This window comes from Danio rerio, chromosome 14, assembly GCF_049306965.1.
Source record: "Danio rerio strain Tuebingen ecotype United States chromosome 14, GRCz12tu, whole genome shotgun sequence".
In the NCBI taxonomy this organism is placed as follows: Eukaryota; Metazoa; Chordata; class Actinopteri; order Cypriniformes; family Danionidae; genus Danio; species Danio rerio.
This window is the reverse complement of record NC_133189.1, coordinates 26,441,354-26,458,488: the sequence shown is the minus strand read 5'-3', so window position 1 is coordinate 26,458,488 and position 17,135 is coordinate 26,441,354. Positions and strand designations below refer to the sequence as shown.

General features: G+C 34.9%; 1 protein-coding gene across 3 annotated transcripts; it reads right to left on the bottom strand.

Annotated features, from left to right (window-relative positions):
* Positions 1-384: 384 nt before the first annotated feature.
* On the bottom strand, positions 385-17,123 carry gabra6a (gamma-aminobutyric acid type A receptor subunit alpha6a). Of its 3 annotated transcripts, none has more exons than XR_012389409.1 (10): positions 16,600-17,123; positions 16,398-16,504; positions 16,236-16,303; positions 14,078-14,298; positions 12,635-12,717; positions 12,411-12,554; positions 11,760-11,912; positions 5,773-9,779; positions 4,537-5,681; positions 385-1,480 (listed from the first exon to the last, which is right to left on the bottom strand). XR_012389409.1 is itself a non-coding variant. In XM_005173112.5 (10 exons), the coding sequence occupies exons 1-10, from the start codon at positions 16,632-16,634 to the stop codon at positions 1,468-1,470; spliced, it is 1,308 nt and encodes a 435-aa protein (XP_005173169.1). In that variant the 5' UTR covers positions 16,635-17,123; the 3' UTR covers positions 385-1,467.
* Positions 17,124-17,135: the final 12 nt, after the last annotated feature.

The following is a 17,135-nucleotide window of genomic DNA, read 5'->3' as shown; positions in this document are numbered from 1 at the left end:
CTTAACTGGATTAGTTAGGTTAACAAGGCAGGTTAGGGTAATTAGGCAAGTTATTGTATACTGATGGTTTGTTCTGTAGATTATTAAAAAATATTTATATAGCTTAAAGAGGCTAATGATTTTAATGTTAAAAATGGTTTAAAAAAATTAAAAACTGCTTTTATTCTTACCGAAATATTATCAGACATCCTGTGAAAATTTCCTTGATCTGTTAAACATCATTTAGGAAAATATTTTAAAAAGATTTTTTTTTATATTGTTTTAAACAAAATGTTTTATATTTCATTAATATGTCCTATGATTGAAATGTAAAACAAATAGGACATGGCATGAGTGTCACAGACAAGGATAATTACAAAATAAAAGGCAGATAATACATTTAACTGAATTAAATTACAGTATTTTATTGTAAAACACAGTCCAATAATTTGAGTTTTATTTACAAATACAGTACTAAAGTGTGTCATTTTTCTCCACCATAATACAGTAATCACACATCTTTCGATGTTTAGTGGACTTCATCAAACAGTTAACCATATATAAAGAAAAATATCCTATATAGGCAAGTACATTATATGCAAGCACATAACGGAAGTACAAGTCAGCAAATTAATGTATTTATTTCCTGAGGTTTACATTAGCACCTGCATGTTTACTCTTCAGTGCAACATTGTCTCTTCAAAATGGGTTTTCAAAGCCATTTATGATGTTGAACATAATAGTCTTACGATTTGTTTGAATTGACGAGTACATCCTGTGCATGTGCATGTTCTCCCAACAGAGACGGCGGAGAAACATCAGAGAACATCAAATAAACCGCGAGCAGAGAATACATATTAAACACGCACCCCCCACACCGAGCTTTACTTTATCCCTCTATTTCAGCGTGACCGCACCAACAGAAGCACCGTACTCTCAATACATCCGTGTGGTGTGTGAATGGTGTTAGTAAAAGTTCAGTTCTGGGGATGCACTTTTTCTCCTTTATTTTCAATGCGAAATCGTTGAAGCTGTCAGTATAAACCCGCTGCTTTTGATCTAGTGCAGTGCGAGCCGTGTCTCTGTAGAGGGCAGGCCACTGAAAGCATTGGTTTAATGTTGCATCACCAGTTAGAGCTGCAGATTATGTCATCAACTCCTTAGTGTGTTACACATACACACACATACACGAACAGAACTAGAGCAGAACCAGAGGAAGGTTTGTAATGTAGCAGGGTTAGTATAACGACGTGGCCCTCGGCTACATCTGTGAATATAAAGGCAAATGGAGTGGAAAGTATATAGGTGATAAAATAGGAAAGGAACGGGATCAAATGCTTGTCAAACAGTGTCAGGCGGGCTTGTGCTCGATCAAGGGTGAAGTTGACGAAAGATGACGAAAGTGAGAGACAGAGAAAGAGAGGTCCAGAGTAAAGCACTTCCTGTAAGTCTTACTGCTGAATATGCCTTGTGCTGCTCAGGAGAAACTCACTCGATATCCCTGTGGAGATAGCAAAAAAAAAAAACACACACACACACACACATCGAAAGACAAATATGAGATCAGCAGAGATGAAAGTGTGGCGTACAAGTGTTCACAGCCTCACGCGCTCTTTCATCGCCTGTATTCTGACGTCAATGATTAATGTTTGATGAATATGATCTTTTTTTTTTTGCTGTGTGAAATGCGCAGAGCAGGATGCCATTTGAAGTCATACATTATTGCATCTTATATTTCGAGCGCTATGTTGCAGAAAGGCCTCAAATGACTGCCTTTAGCTCCCCTCAGGAAAACAAATAATGAAACTTTGGCTTTTGAGTTTGATAAGTGACTCTATTCTGAGAGGCTGTGTTGATTTTCTTGATTCGGTAAATCTCACGCCTTTGGCACTGGGAGAAATTTGGGATTAAATGTGATGTTTGCTTCATGATGCCTTTGAACAAATCGGAGCATTCAGAGGAGAGAGAGAGAAGAAAATAGCACAGGATAAGTGTTGGCCATAAGTGATAAATCTTGGATGGGTTTCTGACCTCAACAAGCACAGTAACAGAGTCACCCAGAAGGAACATCTTCTCTCCTGTTTTCACCTGCTCAAGTCCTGCGGCTGTTTTAGCTTCAGAAATTATTCATGTATTTACAGGCTCGATAAAACATCCGGTGGAATGTGTGTGCCATCATAGCTTCCAGAATAACACATATCCAGCGTTCGATGTAGAGCTGGGATGAGAAGATAAGCTATACAGAGCAGAAATAAACATGAAAACCACACCGTTTCCAATTCAGGAAACAAAAATGCCAAAGAAATGGCAATAAAAGCCTATATTATTTTGCATTATGACCTATTTTTTAAGACCAAAATGCCTGTTGTATAATAAAAAACAAAAAAATAGAAAACTTAAAGTCTTATTATCAAAAAATATCTGCAGCAAAAGTTCCGTTTGTTATTAATTTATGCCTGCTCTCGTGTCTTGTTGTAATTAGTATAATTACTAGATGACAACCCGGGCTTCTTCTCAAAGCTGATCACGTCCTTGGGCTCAAAATTATGCATTTCTATGGTAAATCTATTAATGGCGAAATTAATCTGTTGAGTAATCAAATCTATAACAACAAGTAACCGTCATTATGCAAATACATTATTAATAAACTTTTAAAATATGTTTTGCTCATTAAAGTAGGTATGAAATGAAATTGTGATTATCCTCTTTATTCTAATGTAACAGCTTCTCAAAATAGAAAAAAAACAAAACAGTCTGTAGTTGGTTTTGGTTCAGGCTGCCAAAACATTTGAGTGCTTGCTGGAAATGATTATTGTCCCACCCTTGGGATGTCATTGCAGTGGAGAGGAGGAAGTTCATGTTTTTGATGAATATATATATATATATATATATATATATATATATATATATATATATATATATATATATATATATATATATATATATATATATATATGTGTGTGTGTGTGTTGTATTCAGAATTATTAGCTCCCCTGAATTATTAGCCCCCGTTTATTTTTTTCCCCAATTTCTGTTTAAAGGAGAGATTTTTTCAAAACATTTATAAACATAATATATAACTGATTTATTTTATCTTTGCTATGATGACAGTAATTAATATTTTACAAGATATTTTGCAAGACGCTTCTATACAGCTTAAAGGCTTAACTATGTTAATTAGGTTAACTAGGCGGGTTAGGGTAATTAGGCAACTTATTGTATAATTATGGTTTGTTCTGTAGACTATCAAAAAATATATATAGCTTAAAGAGGCCAATAATTTTGACCTTAAAATGGCTTTTAAAAAATTAAAAAAACTGCTTTTATTCTAGCTGAAACAGGACAAATAAAACTTTCTCTAGAAGAAAAAAAATTATCAGACATACTGTGAAAATTTCTTTGCTCTGTTATACATAATTTGGGAAATATTTAAAACAGAAAAAAAATCAAGCAGGGGCTAATAATTCTGACTTCAACTATGTATATACATATACAGTGTATTCAGATGAATAGGTCAAAACAAGAAAGAAAATATCCTATTACTTTTAAATTAGGATTTTCTTTTTAATGTTAAAACCTTGATAATGTTATGCTGTAAGTGGACCTCAGAAAAACTAAATTTAACAAGACAGTTTATCAATTTTTAACCTACTGTATATCATTTTTAACCTACTATGAAGGAGTGTTACTAATTTTTTTTTAATTAATTTTAGATTTTTGAATTGCGGGTATTTTGCTTCCCCATAATAAACCTTGTATTAATCATCTATTATTAACCCCTTTAATCAAACACTTTTGAATAATAACTAAAATTATATCAAGGTATCTCATAAAGTAATGTTCCTGTTATTCTTCTTTTCTCATCAATTTGTATTAAATGTTTATGATACACCAATAGTTGATTAATTATGTCAACTCTGTTGTTGTTTTTTGGTATTTTAGTGAATTTCTCTTTTACTTTTTAAAAATCATACTGTTATTTAAAAATGCATAAAATTCTGTTTTACACATGTCATGTGGTATCTGGTTTGGGGTTAGCAGCTTGAGCTATATCACAAAATGGTGGAAAATGTCAACTCTGTAAGAGTTGAAAAAGCTTAACAAAAAGTTAAACAACAATTAGTCACAGAATCAAATCTTCCCTATCATATTTAGGCAATTTTTTTATCAATCTATTATATTTCTTTAAAATCTAAAGAAAATGAATGAAAAATGCTTGAAATGTACCTATAATTCTGAAATGAGTCGCATATAAAAGATTAGGTTATTTTACATTTACGTTTTTCTTTCAAAACAAAATGTTTGTCTTGAATTCGCCATACCCATACAAACCATGTATTCAGATTAGTAGTTCAAAACAAGACAGAAAATAGCCTATTGCTTCTAAATTATGATTTTGTAAATGTAAAATCCTTCACAATGTTATACTGTAATCTTACAAAAATGCAAAATGTATTAAAGCAGTTTATGACCCCTTTAAGACCAAATAAAAAAACACCCTCACTGATTTAAGGCACACATTTTTTCCCATCTGTGACCAGTTATAAAAGAACAAACCTGAGCTTTTCCAGAGTGTCTTTGCTGAGATAGATGTACCAGTAGACGAGGTTGAAGATCCCAAAGGCCAGAGGAAAAAGGATGCGGGAGTACTTGTCTATGGCGCTGGTGCCTGCCAGCATCATATTGGGTGGGAAGGCTGAGCCCTGAAGAAAGATGGGTACGCGAGTCCTGGGCGCTTCAGACACAGGGTAACCCCTTCTTTTACGGCTATAGGCACTGGTGTCAGACTGAGGCTTCGACAAAACAAAAACAGAGAATAAGAAACAGTAAAAAGTTTGTAATACAGTTTAAATATTCAGCATACATTTTAAAGGTGCAGTGTATAATTTTTGCACAACAGGGAATTGAAACATGTACATTTCTATATTTACAATCTGGTAGAGGGATGCAGTTGTGGTTAGAAGCGCTCAGAGCTGTGTATAAAAGAGATACGGCATGGCTGCTTTTTCCCTTTAACACTATAGCTCATTCATTTATTCATACTTGTTCTTTTTGGCTTAGTCCCTTTATTAATCAGGATTCACCACAGCGGAATGAACCACCAACTTATCCAGCATATGTTTTACGCAGCGGATGCCCTTCCAGCTGCAACCCATCACTGGGAAACACCCATACACTCTCATTCACACACATACATTATGGTCAATTTAGCTAACCCAATTCACCTATAGCACATGTGTTTGAACTTGTGGGGGAAACCAGAGCACCAGGAGGAAACCCAAGTGAAGACAGGACAGCATGCAAACTCCACACAGAAATGCCAACTGACCCAGCCGAGGCTCGAACCAGCGACCTTCTTGCAGCGAGGCAACAGTGCTACCCAATGTTATGCCATAAATTATATACTCAATTAAACTAACAATTTACGCTATAAAAACATTCTTGTAATCTGTTCATCAAGTTATAAAAAAACATTTTATTTGAACAATATTAAAATGTTCAAAACGCCCAGTTTTTTAGACGCTGTATTTACATCGTTTGGTCATAAGAGCGTTATTAAAATGTTTTTAGAATGTTCTATTCATCACTTAATGATTACGTTTTTACCGCTAACGTTTTTAAAACCTTTCCCCAACAACACAATGATAACGTTTTTTGCTAACATTTTTAGAACGTTTATTAATTAGAAATTCACTGGCTTCCTGTTAAGTCACGTACTGATTTTAAGACCTTGATTTTAACATATAAAGCAGTTTATAGGCTAACACCAGACTACATTTGTGACCTGTTAACTCCCACCCGCAGCCCTTGTTCTACGTCTGGACTTAAGCTGTATCAGCCACGCTGAAAACTTAAGACCATGGGTGCTAAAGCTTTTTCGCACAATGCGCCTAAGCTATGGAATGGTCATCCCATCAGCATCAGGAATGCCGCTTCTCTGGACTGTTTTGAAAAACTTCTCAAGACTCACCTTTTTACTGTCGCTATTAATTTAGATTGATTATTTCAGTCAGTTTAATTATTCAGTTTTATTGTTTATATTTTTGTTGTCTTATTGTGGAGTTTTTACTGTTTTTTATTATTGTTCTGCTTTGTCACTGTTTGCCATGTATGCCTTGTACTGCTTCGGGTCTGAGAAAAGCGCACTATAAATAAAATGTATTATTATTAGTGTTATTATTATTATTTTTGTAGAAAATAACATTATGGAAATAACCTACAAACATTATGATAGAACGTTTTTAACAACTTTGAGAGAACCTTTATTGAACGTTAGTTACGAGAAAACAAGTTACGTTAGTTACAAGTTACATGAATGTTGCCTATAAGCTGGGGTTATGCATGCATCAGGGCAAATTGTTGATATTGTCATGTCAAGCTGATGGTCGGCTGTTAGACTTCATTGGTCCGTCGGTCAGGCTAGTTGGTTTAGTGCAGGGGTGCCCAATCCTGTTCCTGAAGATTTAAATTCCTGCAACCTTGATCAAACAAACCTGTCTATAATTACCAAGTACGCCTTCAGATCTGATTTAGTTGGTTAAGTTGTGTTTGATCAGGGTTGCAGCTGAAATTTCCAGGAACAGGATTTGGCACCTCTGGCCTAGAGTGTTCCATACTTTGATTGTTGTCGGATTACCTCCAGAACTTGTTGTTACAATTCAGCATGTAGAATTTGTGTGGTCTGTCAACTGAAGAAAGTTCTTTAATATTGTTATTTAGCAATGAGTCAGAGTGCAAATGTTGTGTGTTTATGTGCAGCTTTTTGGTTTAGACACAATCCAACGTGAGGTGAAAACAAAGTTGGGTTTTGTTTTTCACTGGCATCAGCTTGGTGTGTCCCAGCCCTTTAACTAAACATACTTTCAGCACCACTCACTGGACATTGTAAAGCATGCAAGAAATAACATTGTATCCTTTTTTATATGCTATAATTCATCTTATTTTTCTTTGTAAAAATACGTACTACACTCTTAATGTGGTACTATATTTTTTCCCATCCAGTCTCTAAACCAGAGAGAGAATTGGAGCAAGTGAATCTACAGCACAGGTGAGAGATTACAAGAGTCATGGCTCGCAGTTTTAATACGGAGGGCTATTTTTAAAACACCAACCGTGAGCTCCCCGCGTGAGAGCAGTCCCGGCGGACACCATGCGTCTGTAGAATTACCATATCTAACTCAGCACAACAGATAAGAACTACTATTCACACACAGCTGAGGGAGTAGAGAACCGAACACCTGAGCAAAGTCACTTCTTAATACAGCGGCAGACTCATTGAAGGGCACACGTTATGCCCCTTTTCATATGATGTAAAATTCTCTGGAAAGTGTCTGTGAAGTTTCAGCTCAAAATACACTACAGATTATTTATTTTGGCTTGCCAAATTTGCCTCCATTTATGTGTGAGCAAAACACACTGTTATTTTGTATGTATCCCATTAAATGCAAATGAGCAGCTGCTTTCCATAAAAGGGCAGAGCCTTTAACTGCTATTCTGACAGAAACAACAAAAATGCAAATTTCATGCAGCTAAAATAACAGAAATGATAAGTAGCAGAATAAAACTTTACATGTCCAAAACTTAATCGGACAATAGCTGGGTTTTCATCTTTATGTGCTACTGCACATTTTGAAGTATTGCTTGAGAAACCAGTAATAGAATTGCAAAATTTAGAAACAATGTTTTGTTTTACTCTCACTTTAGGTGATTTTTGACTTGCTTCAATTTGTTAATGCGAAACAGAAACACATTTTCTGAAATAAATATCCACGTGACTTAGCACAATTAAGTGCACACAGCATCTCAAATTATCTGATAATTGTTGGAAATAATTCCAAAAGGCAATTGACTGTGTAAAGCCACATTAAACAAAATATGATGTATATGCAGAGTTCAGCAGCTAATTGGCCGGAATCAGCTGAGGTGACATGAGACCTAGCTGTCACTAAAGTGGCCATCTCAAACTCAATTTACCTGGGGGCCGCAGGAGGCAAAGTCTGGGTGAGGCTGGGCCGCATAAGGGATTTCACAAAAAAAGTCCTCAAATGTCATTATTAACAGTTTTAATTAATTCTTCTGAACATGAAGTGTCCTGAACATTAATAGAACATTGAGTGAAGATTATGAACAGTTCTTCTGAACATGGCATCTTTTGCCTACTCCTTACTGCCAGAGACTTGACAGCGCTTCTTCTCACAAATCTGAACCACATTTGGCTTTAGAGCGGAAGCAGTTGAGACCCTCAGTATGGCTTGAAGATGATCATCATTAAGTCTAGACCTGTACTTTGACTTATTGAAGTTCAAGGTGGAGAATAACTTCTCACACAAATATGTGCTCCCAAAAAGGCCAAGTCCTAGGGAAAAAAGTGGGGGAACTCACTTAAAACTTCCATTCCCTCACCTAAAAAAAAGGCGTATATATGTATAAATAAAACACCCCCACCCCACTCCAGTCACATCAGTCTGTACCAGTCTGTATCTACCTATAATAAAGATGCAGGCTGTAGCTAGGTAGCTAAGTGGCAGGCAGGGGCGGGAACAGCTTACCTAGGTTCTGGCCGGCACGAGTTCCCTCTTAACACTTCCCGCCCGTCACAGCGTCTAACAAAGGGGCGGGGTACGTGGTGACGTCACCGGCATCCCCGCCCCTTTGTTTACACGGCGGGTGGGGAATGTGTATGGATAGAATTCCGTCAGTGTACAGCGGTCGGCGCGGGCCACAAAATATTGCACTGAGGGCCGCAAATGGCCCGCGGGCCGCGAGTTTGAGACCCCTGCCCTAAATTATGCAGACCTAATCTAACTAAATATAAATGAAACTAATACGTTTTTTTTTTTTAATCAACCCCTCACAGTTGTCATGAAGGGTAATATTAGTCATATGAACCCAAATCGCTCTTTGTATTAGGCTGTAAACATATTTTTTTTTTGCTGTAAAGTTGGTCGTTTTAATAGTGGAGTCAATAGAAATGTGCTCTGTTTTGGATCCAGGCCTAGCAGAATTTCGATGAGTTTCCTTTACTTCAGTATTAGCTTCACGAGGATGTTGAGAGAGGGATGTTGCTGCTTGGTTTAAACATGCAGATTAAGTGGCAGCAATATATAATATTATCCCATTTCTAAGTCACAAGGAAATTAAAATCAGAACGCCACTTTTTATACTTTTAGGTTTACAAAAACAAAGTTACTGGGCTGTACGTTTTTCACATTTCATTTTCTATGTTGGTAGATGCACCAGGGACACAACAAAAGCACTTACATGGAAAAAGTCATAATTTCCTGATATGTCCCCTTTAAAGGTTAAGCCATGTGCTATGATTAGTTATGCGTGCTAAATATGTCTTTAGAGGTATTTAACCATCCCTGTGGGAGGTGCATGTATGCAGCTGCAGCGACACTCATTTAGCATCACAATAACAGCGACACGGTTCACTGGTTTGTGAAGAGCGCTGCTCGTGTTGTGCATATCGCATAACCAGGAGATCCGTCAGCTGTACCATTTAACCAGAGTATAATGTTAACTATGCTCGGCTTGACAGGTTATAGTTACCGACTCGGGCTCATCGTCGCTGCCCTGGGCTTGAGACTCCACAATGGAGCCTCTGGGGAGCTTGTGATTCTCCCTGTTGGCCTCAAGTGTGGCATAGTAGTTGACAGCAGCAAACTCAACTAGAGCCGAAGCCACGAAGGCAAAGCAGACAGCGATGAACCAGTCCATGGCGGTGGCGTAGGAGACTTTGGGCAGGGAAGAGCGGGCGCTGATGCTTAGAGTGGTCATGGTGAGCACAGTGGTGATTCCTGAAGGTCAGAAAGGATTAGGTCAGCACATGAACATGAAAAAAAGACAGAAATGTTGAGAACATGACACAAACACATCAAAAGCCAAGACTAGTACACTGAAATAAATTATAGGATCAGTTATTTATGACAGCATTTGTTTCTAGTTCATAGTAACTTATTAAATTAAGTTAATCATGTTCTAACCTAATTTTATAAGTTATGCAAGCTTTTTTTAAAGTCAGTTTAACATAATATAAGTTCAAAGGACTTGATTTAACTTAAAAATTTTAAGCAACCAAGATATGTTTTACAGTGCAGATATGACTTGTTCTGCTGCATTTTTTCTATTTACCTTTTCCCAAGGGAAGCCATTGTTCAACCAGATACAAATCTGGCAACCACAACATTACAAATTTTGATTTGAGCAAATCATATTTTGAAAATTGGACAAAATGTTAAAGGTACACGACTGTACTTAATGGCTTCCTAAAGGGAACTGACTTCCTTAATTATCGCTGAAAGCCAGCAGACTGATGTTTTCATCAAATCATTATCATTTGCATTGTTAACTCATTGTTGTGTTGCTTAATCTGGCAAATTGGAAAAGTAAATAGTTAATGGTTAACATTTACGCTTTTACAATACAATTTCATACGGAAATGTCTTAACGTATTGAATTTAACAGGTTGGTCTAGGAAATTACAATACTCTTTAGACCCAACTATGTGTATTTATGCCATTTATGTTTTCAGAAGTATTTTTTCCTATACAGAAAATGTACATACTGTGCAGACTGCACAACAGACTGTAGTCTGGAAATAGTAGTATTTTAAACAGTCAATGAATTTGCCTGTACAAAGCGGAGATGTCAGAAAGATGCCCTGCTTTATGCCTGACAGGCCAGTCAGCCTTACAGGGTCAATATGGTCAAGGTCCTTCAGGCACAAATCAGGTCACATTCCCGTGAGTGTTGAAAGCCTGCAAATAAAGCCTTTGTTCATAATATAAGAGCATACTGCTTACTGAAAAGTGTAAAGAGATATAATTGTTAATGCAATAATAAATCAAAGTATTCAAAAATAATAATATTTTCACTAAATGATATAAAGCTGAAATGATCTATATTAGATCAAAAACTTTAAAGAAAATGTTGCTGTGGAAAAATGACTAAAGTAACCTGCTAAGATTTATTAAACGGAAGACAAATAAACAAACGAGTAATTAAAAACTAATAAAATTACAGTTAATATATATAAAACATTTAGACACAATTTTTAACAATTTTAGTCTTCAACAAGAAAACAACAGTAAATGTTATAAATGTTTATAACAAATATATTATTATTATTATTTGTTTTTTAGGGGCTTTTCACCTTTATTTCAGATAGGATAGTGGAGGTTACAGACAGGAAAGTATTGGGAGCAGAGAGAGGGCAAAGGGACCTTCTGGCTGTGAGGCGAAAGCAACTATGCCACTGCGTCGCCAGCACTACATTAGCGCTTCATTATTTTCAAATTACATTAAGACATGACTTGATCACATTACAGTAAGTCCGAGATTAAAGTTAAGTTACGGTTCAGTAAAAAATGGTATTTTATATGAATTCCTTTGTGTGTGTGTCTGTGTGTGTATTTGAAATGCAACATTTGGCAGCAGAATCAAATGGGTCATGAAAGAGAAAATGTTTATCTGATATCACTTCCAGTTCATTCATCATACTGGAAATAACATGCCAAGTCAAGCATTAAGGAACAGCACTAAAACATCACATCAGGATGATATCTGACGTATCCTAACATTAAAGACTATATTAAAAGCTGCTGAAATAAATTACGTTTGAGTTAAAATCCTAAATGAATGACAAATTACAATTAAATTACAACAATAATTGACAAAACTAAAATTTTTAATCAAATAAATGCAGCTTTTGTGATCACAAGAGACCATTTAACTCTCAAAGAATTCAAATAATTTTAACTTAAAAGAAAAGCACACACCAGCTACCGTTCGAGCCGGAACAGATTCCTTGTTGATCCAGAATGAGACTTGTGACAGAACCACCACCATAATCAAAGGGATATACGTTTGGATAAGATGATATCCAAGCTTCCTCTGAAGATAGAAATGGACGACCTGGACAGAATACAGTCCTACACGGTGCCAAGAGATTAAAAGAGGACACTGATGAAGACAAATCATCTACATTCAGCAGCTACGAACATCCATACGATGCTTTGATCAAGGACATTTGGCTAAACATGCTTCCTTGACTCTTAATTACAAGAAAAGGCAAGGGGAGAGGTACGTTTTGGGAACACATATCTTTATTTTGGATCTGGGCCTAAATTGAGTATCTGATGAGTAACCAAGCAGGTGGTCTGAGCTTCTTGCCTGCCTGTAAATTTCTCATTACTAAGCCCCTGGTCATCTTAGGCACACGATCAGTGCCTGCTTGGGCTTATTACAACACGGATATTTTTAAAGACGGACACTGTGAAATAGGCCTGATCAGATAAGCATCTTAGAGAGAAAGCTGCTGGATCTGCTCTTAACACACACAATTAGAAAGGTCATTCAGCCGGAGTACATGATGTTTGACACATATACGACGTTTGTAATATTTAGAGAAAACGGAGAAGTGAACATACCTGTGCTGAACTTATATGTTTCGGTGAACAAGGTCTGGCCCAGGAGATCATACTGAAGAAGACTTGATGATTCTGGAGGAAAATCTACAGATGCCTCTAGTCCTTTTCTCCATGTGTAGACAATTTCACGATTCGTGTAAGCATCTGCAGGCAGAAGAGAAAGCAGTTGAGGAATTGATGGATGGATGGATGGATGGATGGATGGACAGAAAGATAGATCTTACAGCTTCCAAAGTAGAGAGGACATGTGTGTCCATCCATAGGAAAGTCCCTCAGCACCATTGGACATACTGCACTTACAGTCAACCTAAAATATTGAGAAAATGTATTCAATGACCTGAATTAACTTGAAATTATGTGTGCAATATGAAAACCATTGATAGAAATTTGCATTAATGTGCCATTAGTTAACATTGGTTAATGCAATTAACTACCAAGAATCAATATTGGTGTGTCTCTGGACCACAAAACCAGTATCAAAATAGTCATAGTATAGATTTATACATCATTTGAACTCTGAATGATTAGGCTTTCCATTAATATATGGTTTGTTAGGATAAGATAATATCTGGCCAAGATACAGTTACAGGAATACATAAAATTTGTGGCTTTCAAAAATGTTATATTGAGCAAATCACATTTAAAGCTGTCCAAATTAAGCTTTAGCAATGAACATTACTAATCAAAGACTGAATTTTGATATATTTATAATAGGAAATGTATGAAATTTCTTCATGGGACATTTTTTTTTACTTTTATTCTAATGAAAAAATAAATCATTTTGACCCATCCAATATCTTTTTGGCTATTTTGTGGTCCAGGGTCACATAATATACACCAACGTACTGGTCATTAATTGGCATATAGCATGATACAATTTTCTGCAGTTATATTGTGTCAAAAGTCAGAAGAAAACTAAAATTGGCAAAAAGACACTTTTGTACAATTCATTTGAAATGGATGACAATGATGACAAAACTGCTATTCTGCACTGCTAAGAGTTTATAAAGTAGAACTTCTAAACACAATTAGTCTGATTATAATTCATAAACAATGACATTTAACATATATTAATTAACATACATTTTTCTGGGATTTTTTTTTTTTTTCAGAGATAAAATGCAGACTCAGTCGATGCCAACAAGGATTAATAACATTTAAAATGTTTGAAATTTTATCATCAGAATTCAATTAATGAGTTAAGAATGATAATTGTGATGTGTTATTTGTTTATTACTGCAACAAGTTACTCCGAAACTTGTTGAACTGAAGATAATAAATTAATTAATTAATTTCCAAATAGTGGAATTAATCGTTTTAAAAGAAGGTGTAAAAGGCAAATATCACCAAACCATCAGTATCTATATTACTCTGAACAACTGCCTATACAAGTAACAAAATTTATATGCTAAATTTAGTATCACTGTTTTTACATGTTACTGTTAATAAAAAATATAACAGTTCATTATAGGTTAACGTTAGCCCCATAAATAATATTAGCAGATTTAGTAACAAACAATATAACTCATTTTAATAATGTAAAATGCTTTAGAACGCTTTATTTTTCATTGTTAATTTATGTTAACTGATGTTAATAAAATTTATATTGCTCAAAGGTAAACTAAAACCAAGAGTTCTCTAAAACTCTCCTAATCTGATTGTTTTACCTCATGGTATAAAAGACTGTGCCATTTTGCATGATTCGGAACAGCTTGTTTGGGGACGTCATGTTGTGTGCCAGTGACTTCCGTGCGTTGCGGAAAAATGTGTCAGGTGTCCAGATTTTGTCCACCATACGGTTATTCAAAGGCAAGATTTCAATGGGCCCCTGAAAGGCTAACCTCTCATCAACCCACATTTGGCGGAAAAACATATCCATGGTGAACTCCTGAGAGAGAGAGAACCGATGTGAATCATGACCTTTTCACAGTTGCAAATGATATGAACTCATAATTCAGGATCTCTTTTAAGCATATTGTGAAAAAGACTTGGAATACTAATATTAGTGTCCTCATTTTAGTATGAGGGTCTCCTACAAATGGAAATTAAAAGCATCAAAACAATAAATGTTTTTTTTAGGCAAAAATAATACACTTTTTTTCTCAGACATAATTTCAGAGGACACCCACTAAAATGTTATCGCAATTGTTTATATTACATAAACCATGTTGGATGGCTTCATTTAAAAATCATTTGGTGTATTAAAATACAAGTTTTTACTTGAAAAAAAAGAGGCTTTTTAAAATTTTTTTTTACATTTTTAATCATTTAAAATGTAACAAAACATACTGTGATAAATTATGCTTTTGGCAGTTCATTCTGCTGTGGTGACCCCGAATAAGGGATAAATAAAGCTATAATTTTATATATTTTAATAAGTACACTCTCAGAAAAAAGGTACACAGTGGTACAAGCAATGTTCCTAAAGGAACAGTTTTGTACCTTTGTAAAAGTACTTTATAGTACAGAAAAGACCTCTTATTAAACTATTCTGTACCGTTTATGGTACAATTGAAATGAAGGTACACAGTTGTTCTCATCAAAAGATACATAAGTGTTGGACAACTCCTTCTTTATTGCAATATCTATAAAAACAAATATTGCTGGAAAGGCAAAGTGATTTTATGAAAAATGTCCATATTAAAACATGAAGCATCATTTAAAAGCATATGCTTAAAGAAACTCATAAACATTAATTAATTAAGTTCTTTAAAACAAAACAACTGGTAAAACAAAACTATAGGTATTGTAACCTAAACATTTGGTAAACAATTTCTGATAAATACAGTTTCATTATCCGCACCTTTTAGCGTTCACTTTCCACTATAAGTATGTGAGCTGGCAAAAGTCCTGCATATGCAAAGTGTTCATGCAGACATTTTACTATTGTAAAACTAATCAAACATTGGGCATATCTCATTACAATACTTTTGCATCATTTTATTTCTATTTTAAAAATAAGTAAATTAAATGAACTTTTAAGTGATCACAAAGGTATTGTGTGAAAATTGGAGAAATGTTTTATATTGTACATGGGAGAATGTATTCCTGTAACATGTTTGTGAAAAGTGTTGTAAGATGTTTAGCAAAAAATAGATATTTTGATTTATGTTTAAGTATTTTTTATTGTTTATTGTAAATGGAAAAGGAGCATTTACACAAAAAGAAACTTTAAAAAAACATTGTTTAAAAATGTATTTGATGTTTTATATTTACTGAAAATAAATTGACGCATTTTGAATAAAGCAAAATGCTTTTAAATAGTTCTTGAAGGATAACATTTGACACTGTTAAGGTACAAAGTGTCTTGTCACTGTAGTGGTACCTTCATGGATCATATTTGTACCTTTGATGAAGGTACAATACTGTATCTGCAGATTTTAAAAATTAAAGGTAAATTTTGGTTTTCCATGGTACAAATCATGTCCTTAAAGGTACAAACTGCAATGATAAAAATAATTTTTTTTACAATTCTGTTCTATAAAAAGGTACTGAACTAGTGACAAGGGTTTGCACCTGCTTTATTATAACATTGTATAATTTTTTCTGAAAGTTTACATATTAGTAGTTGTGCGTTTCATTTTCACATATACATATCTGTTACGCTAAATGACAATGTAACATAAGTTCACCCTATATTATATTTTCACAGAAGTTATTAAAACAATAAACTAGACTTTTTTATTCTATTTGCTTTCTATGAATGTAAAATCACTTTTGTATATGCAGACACTAAAATGAAACGTCTTGTCTTGAACAGATATTTAGTAAAACATACTTTACAGAAGCCAGAAGGTTGTATATATAAGTGTTACGTTTTCTTACCATATTAACATCTGATACTGGTCCAAAACTTGTAACAAATATGTCTGTTTTGACCTCAGTCACAGAGACTGCAAAGGTTAACAACAGGTTATTATGTGGCTTTTAGAGCAAAATAAAGTAAAATACAGAATGAAAATACAAAATGCATATTTCTATGCTTACCTCCAGATCCTGGCCGTAGTCGATTGTCATAGCCCTCAAGAAGTCCGTCTAGAATCCTTGTTATATTTTCTGAATTTATCTTTTGCTTTCCTATTACATTTGTAACGCTAAGCAGAGAGAAATGAAGTTAGACTTACTGTACATAACATGAAGGATTTTAAAAACATTTAGTTAGTATAACTAGCTCAGTGCATGGACTCACCTTGTAAGACATAAAAAGGCCAAAAGTAGAGCCATTTCTGTGGCCAAAATTAAATAAATAAATGAAGCTGTCAATAGTTAGAAGTCATAATGTACTGTATAAAGCACTACAGATGGAATGAAGCACTGTAGGCTACACTATGTATGACTGTCAGTAGGCCTACATGCTGTGAAGTGAATGCTTGAGGATTATCAAATTAAGAGATTAGTGAAATCCACTAGCTTTTTTAGCAACAGGTTAAAAAGTAGCTCAACTAGCAAACTGAACATAAACGAGTTGTTACTTCTTGAAAGTTCTGCAGCTTCACTTAACACATCACCAACGTAACCTAAACATTTCTCCAGTCTGAAGATTGATCTTCTCTGACAGTAAATTAGATTTAAATAAATAAAAAGTAAAGTCATTTCAAACCAAAAACAGCAGTCGGTGTTTCTACAGTGACAAGAAACGCTTTCCACCACAGTTAGCTATTTGGTGTATATTCCGTTTGATATTTCTTTACAGCGCTCTCCGATACACTAGGTGGCTCGTTTTCT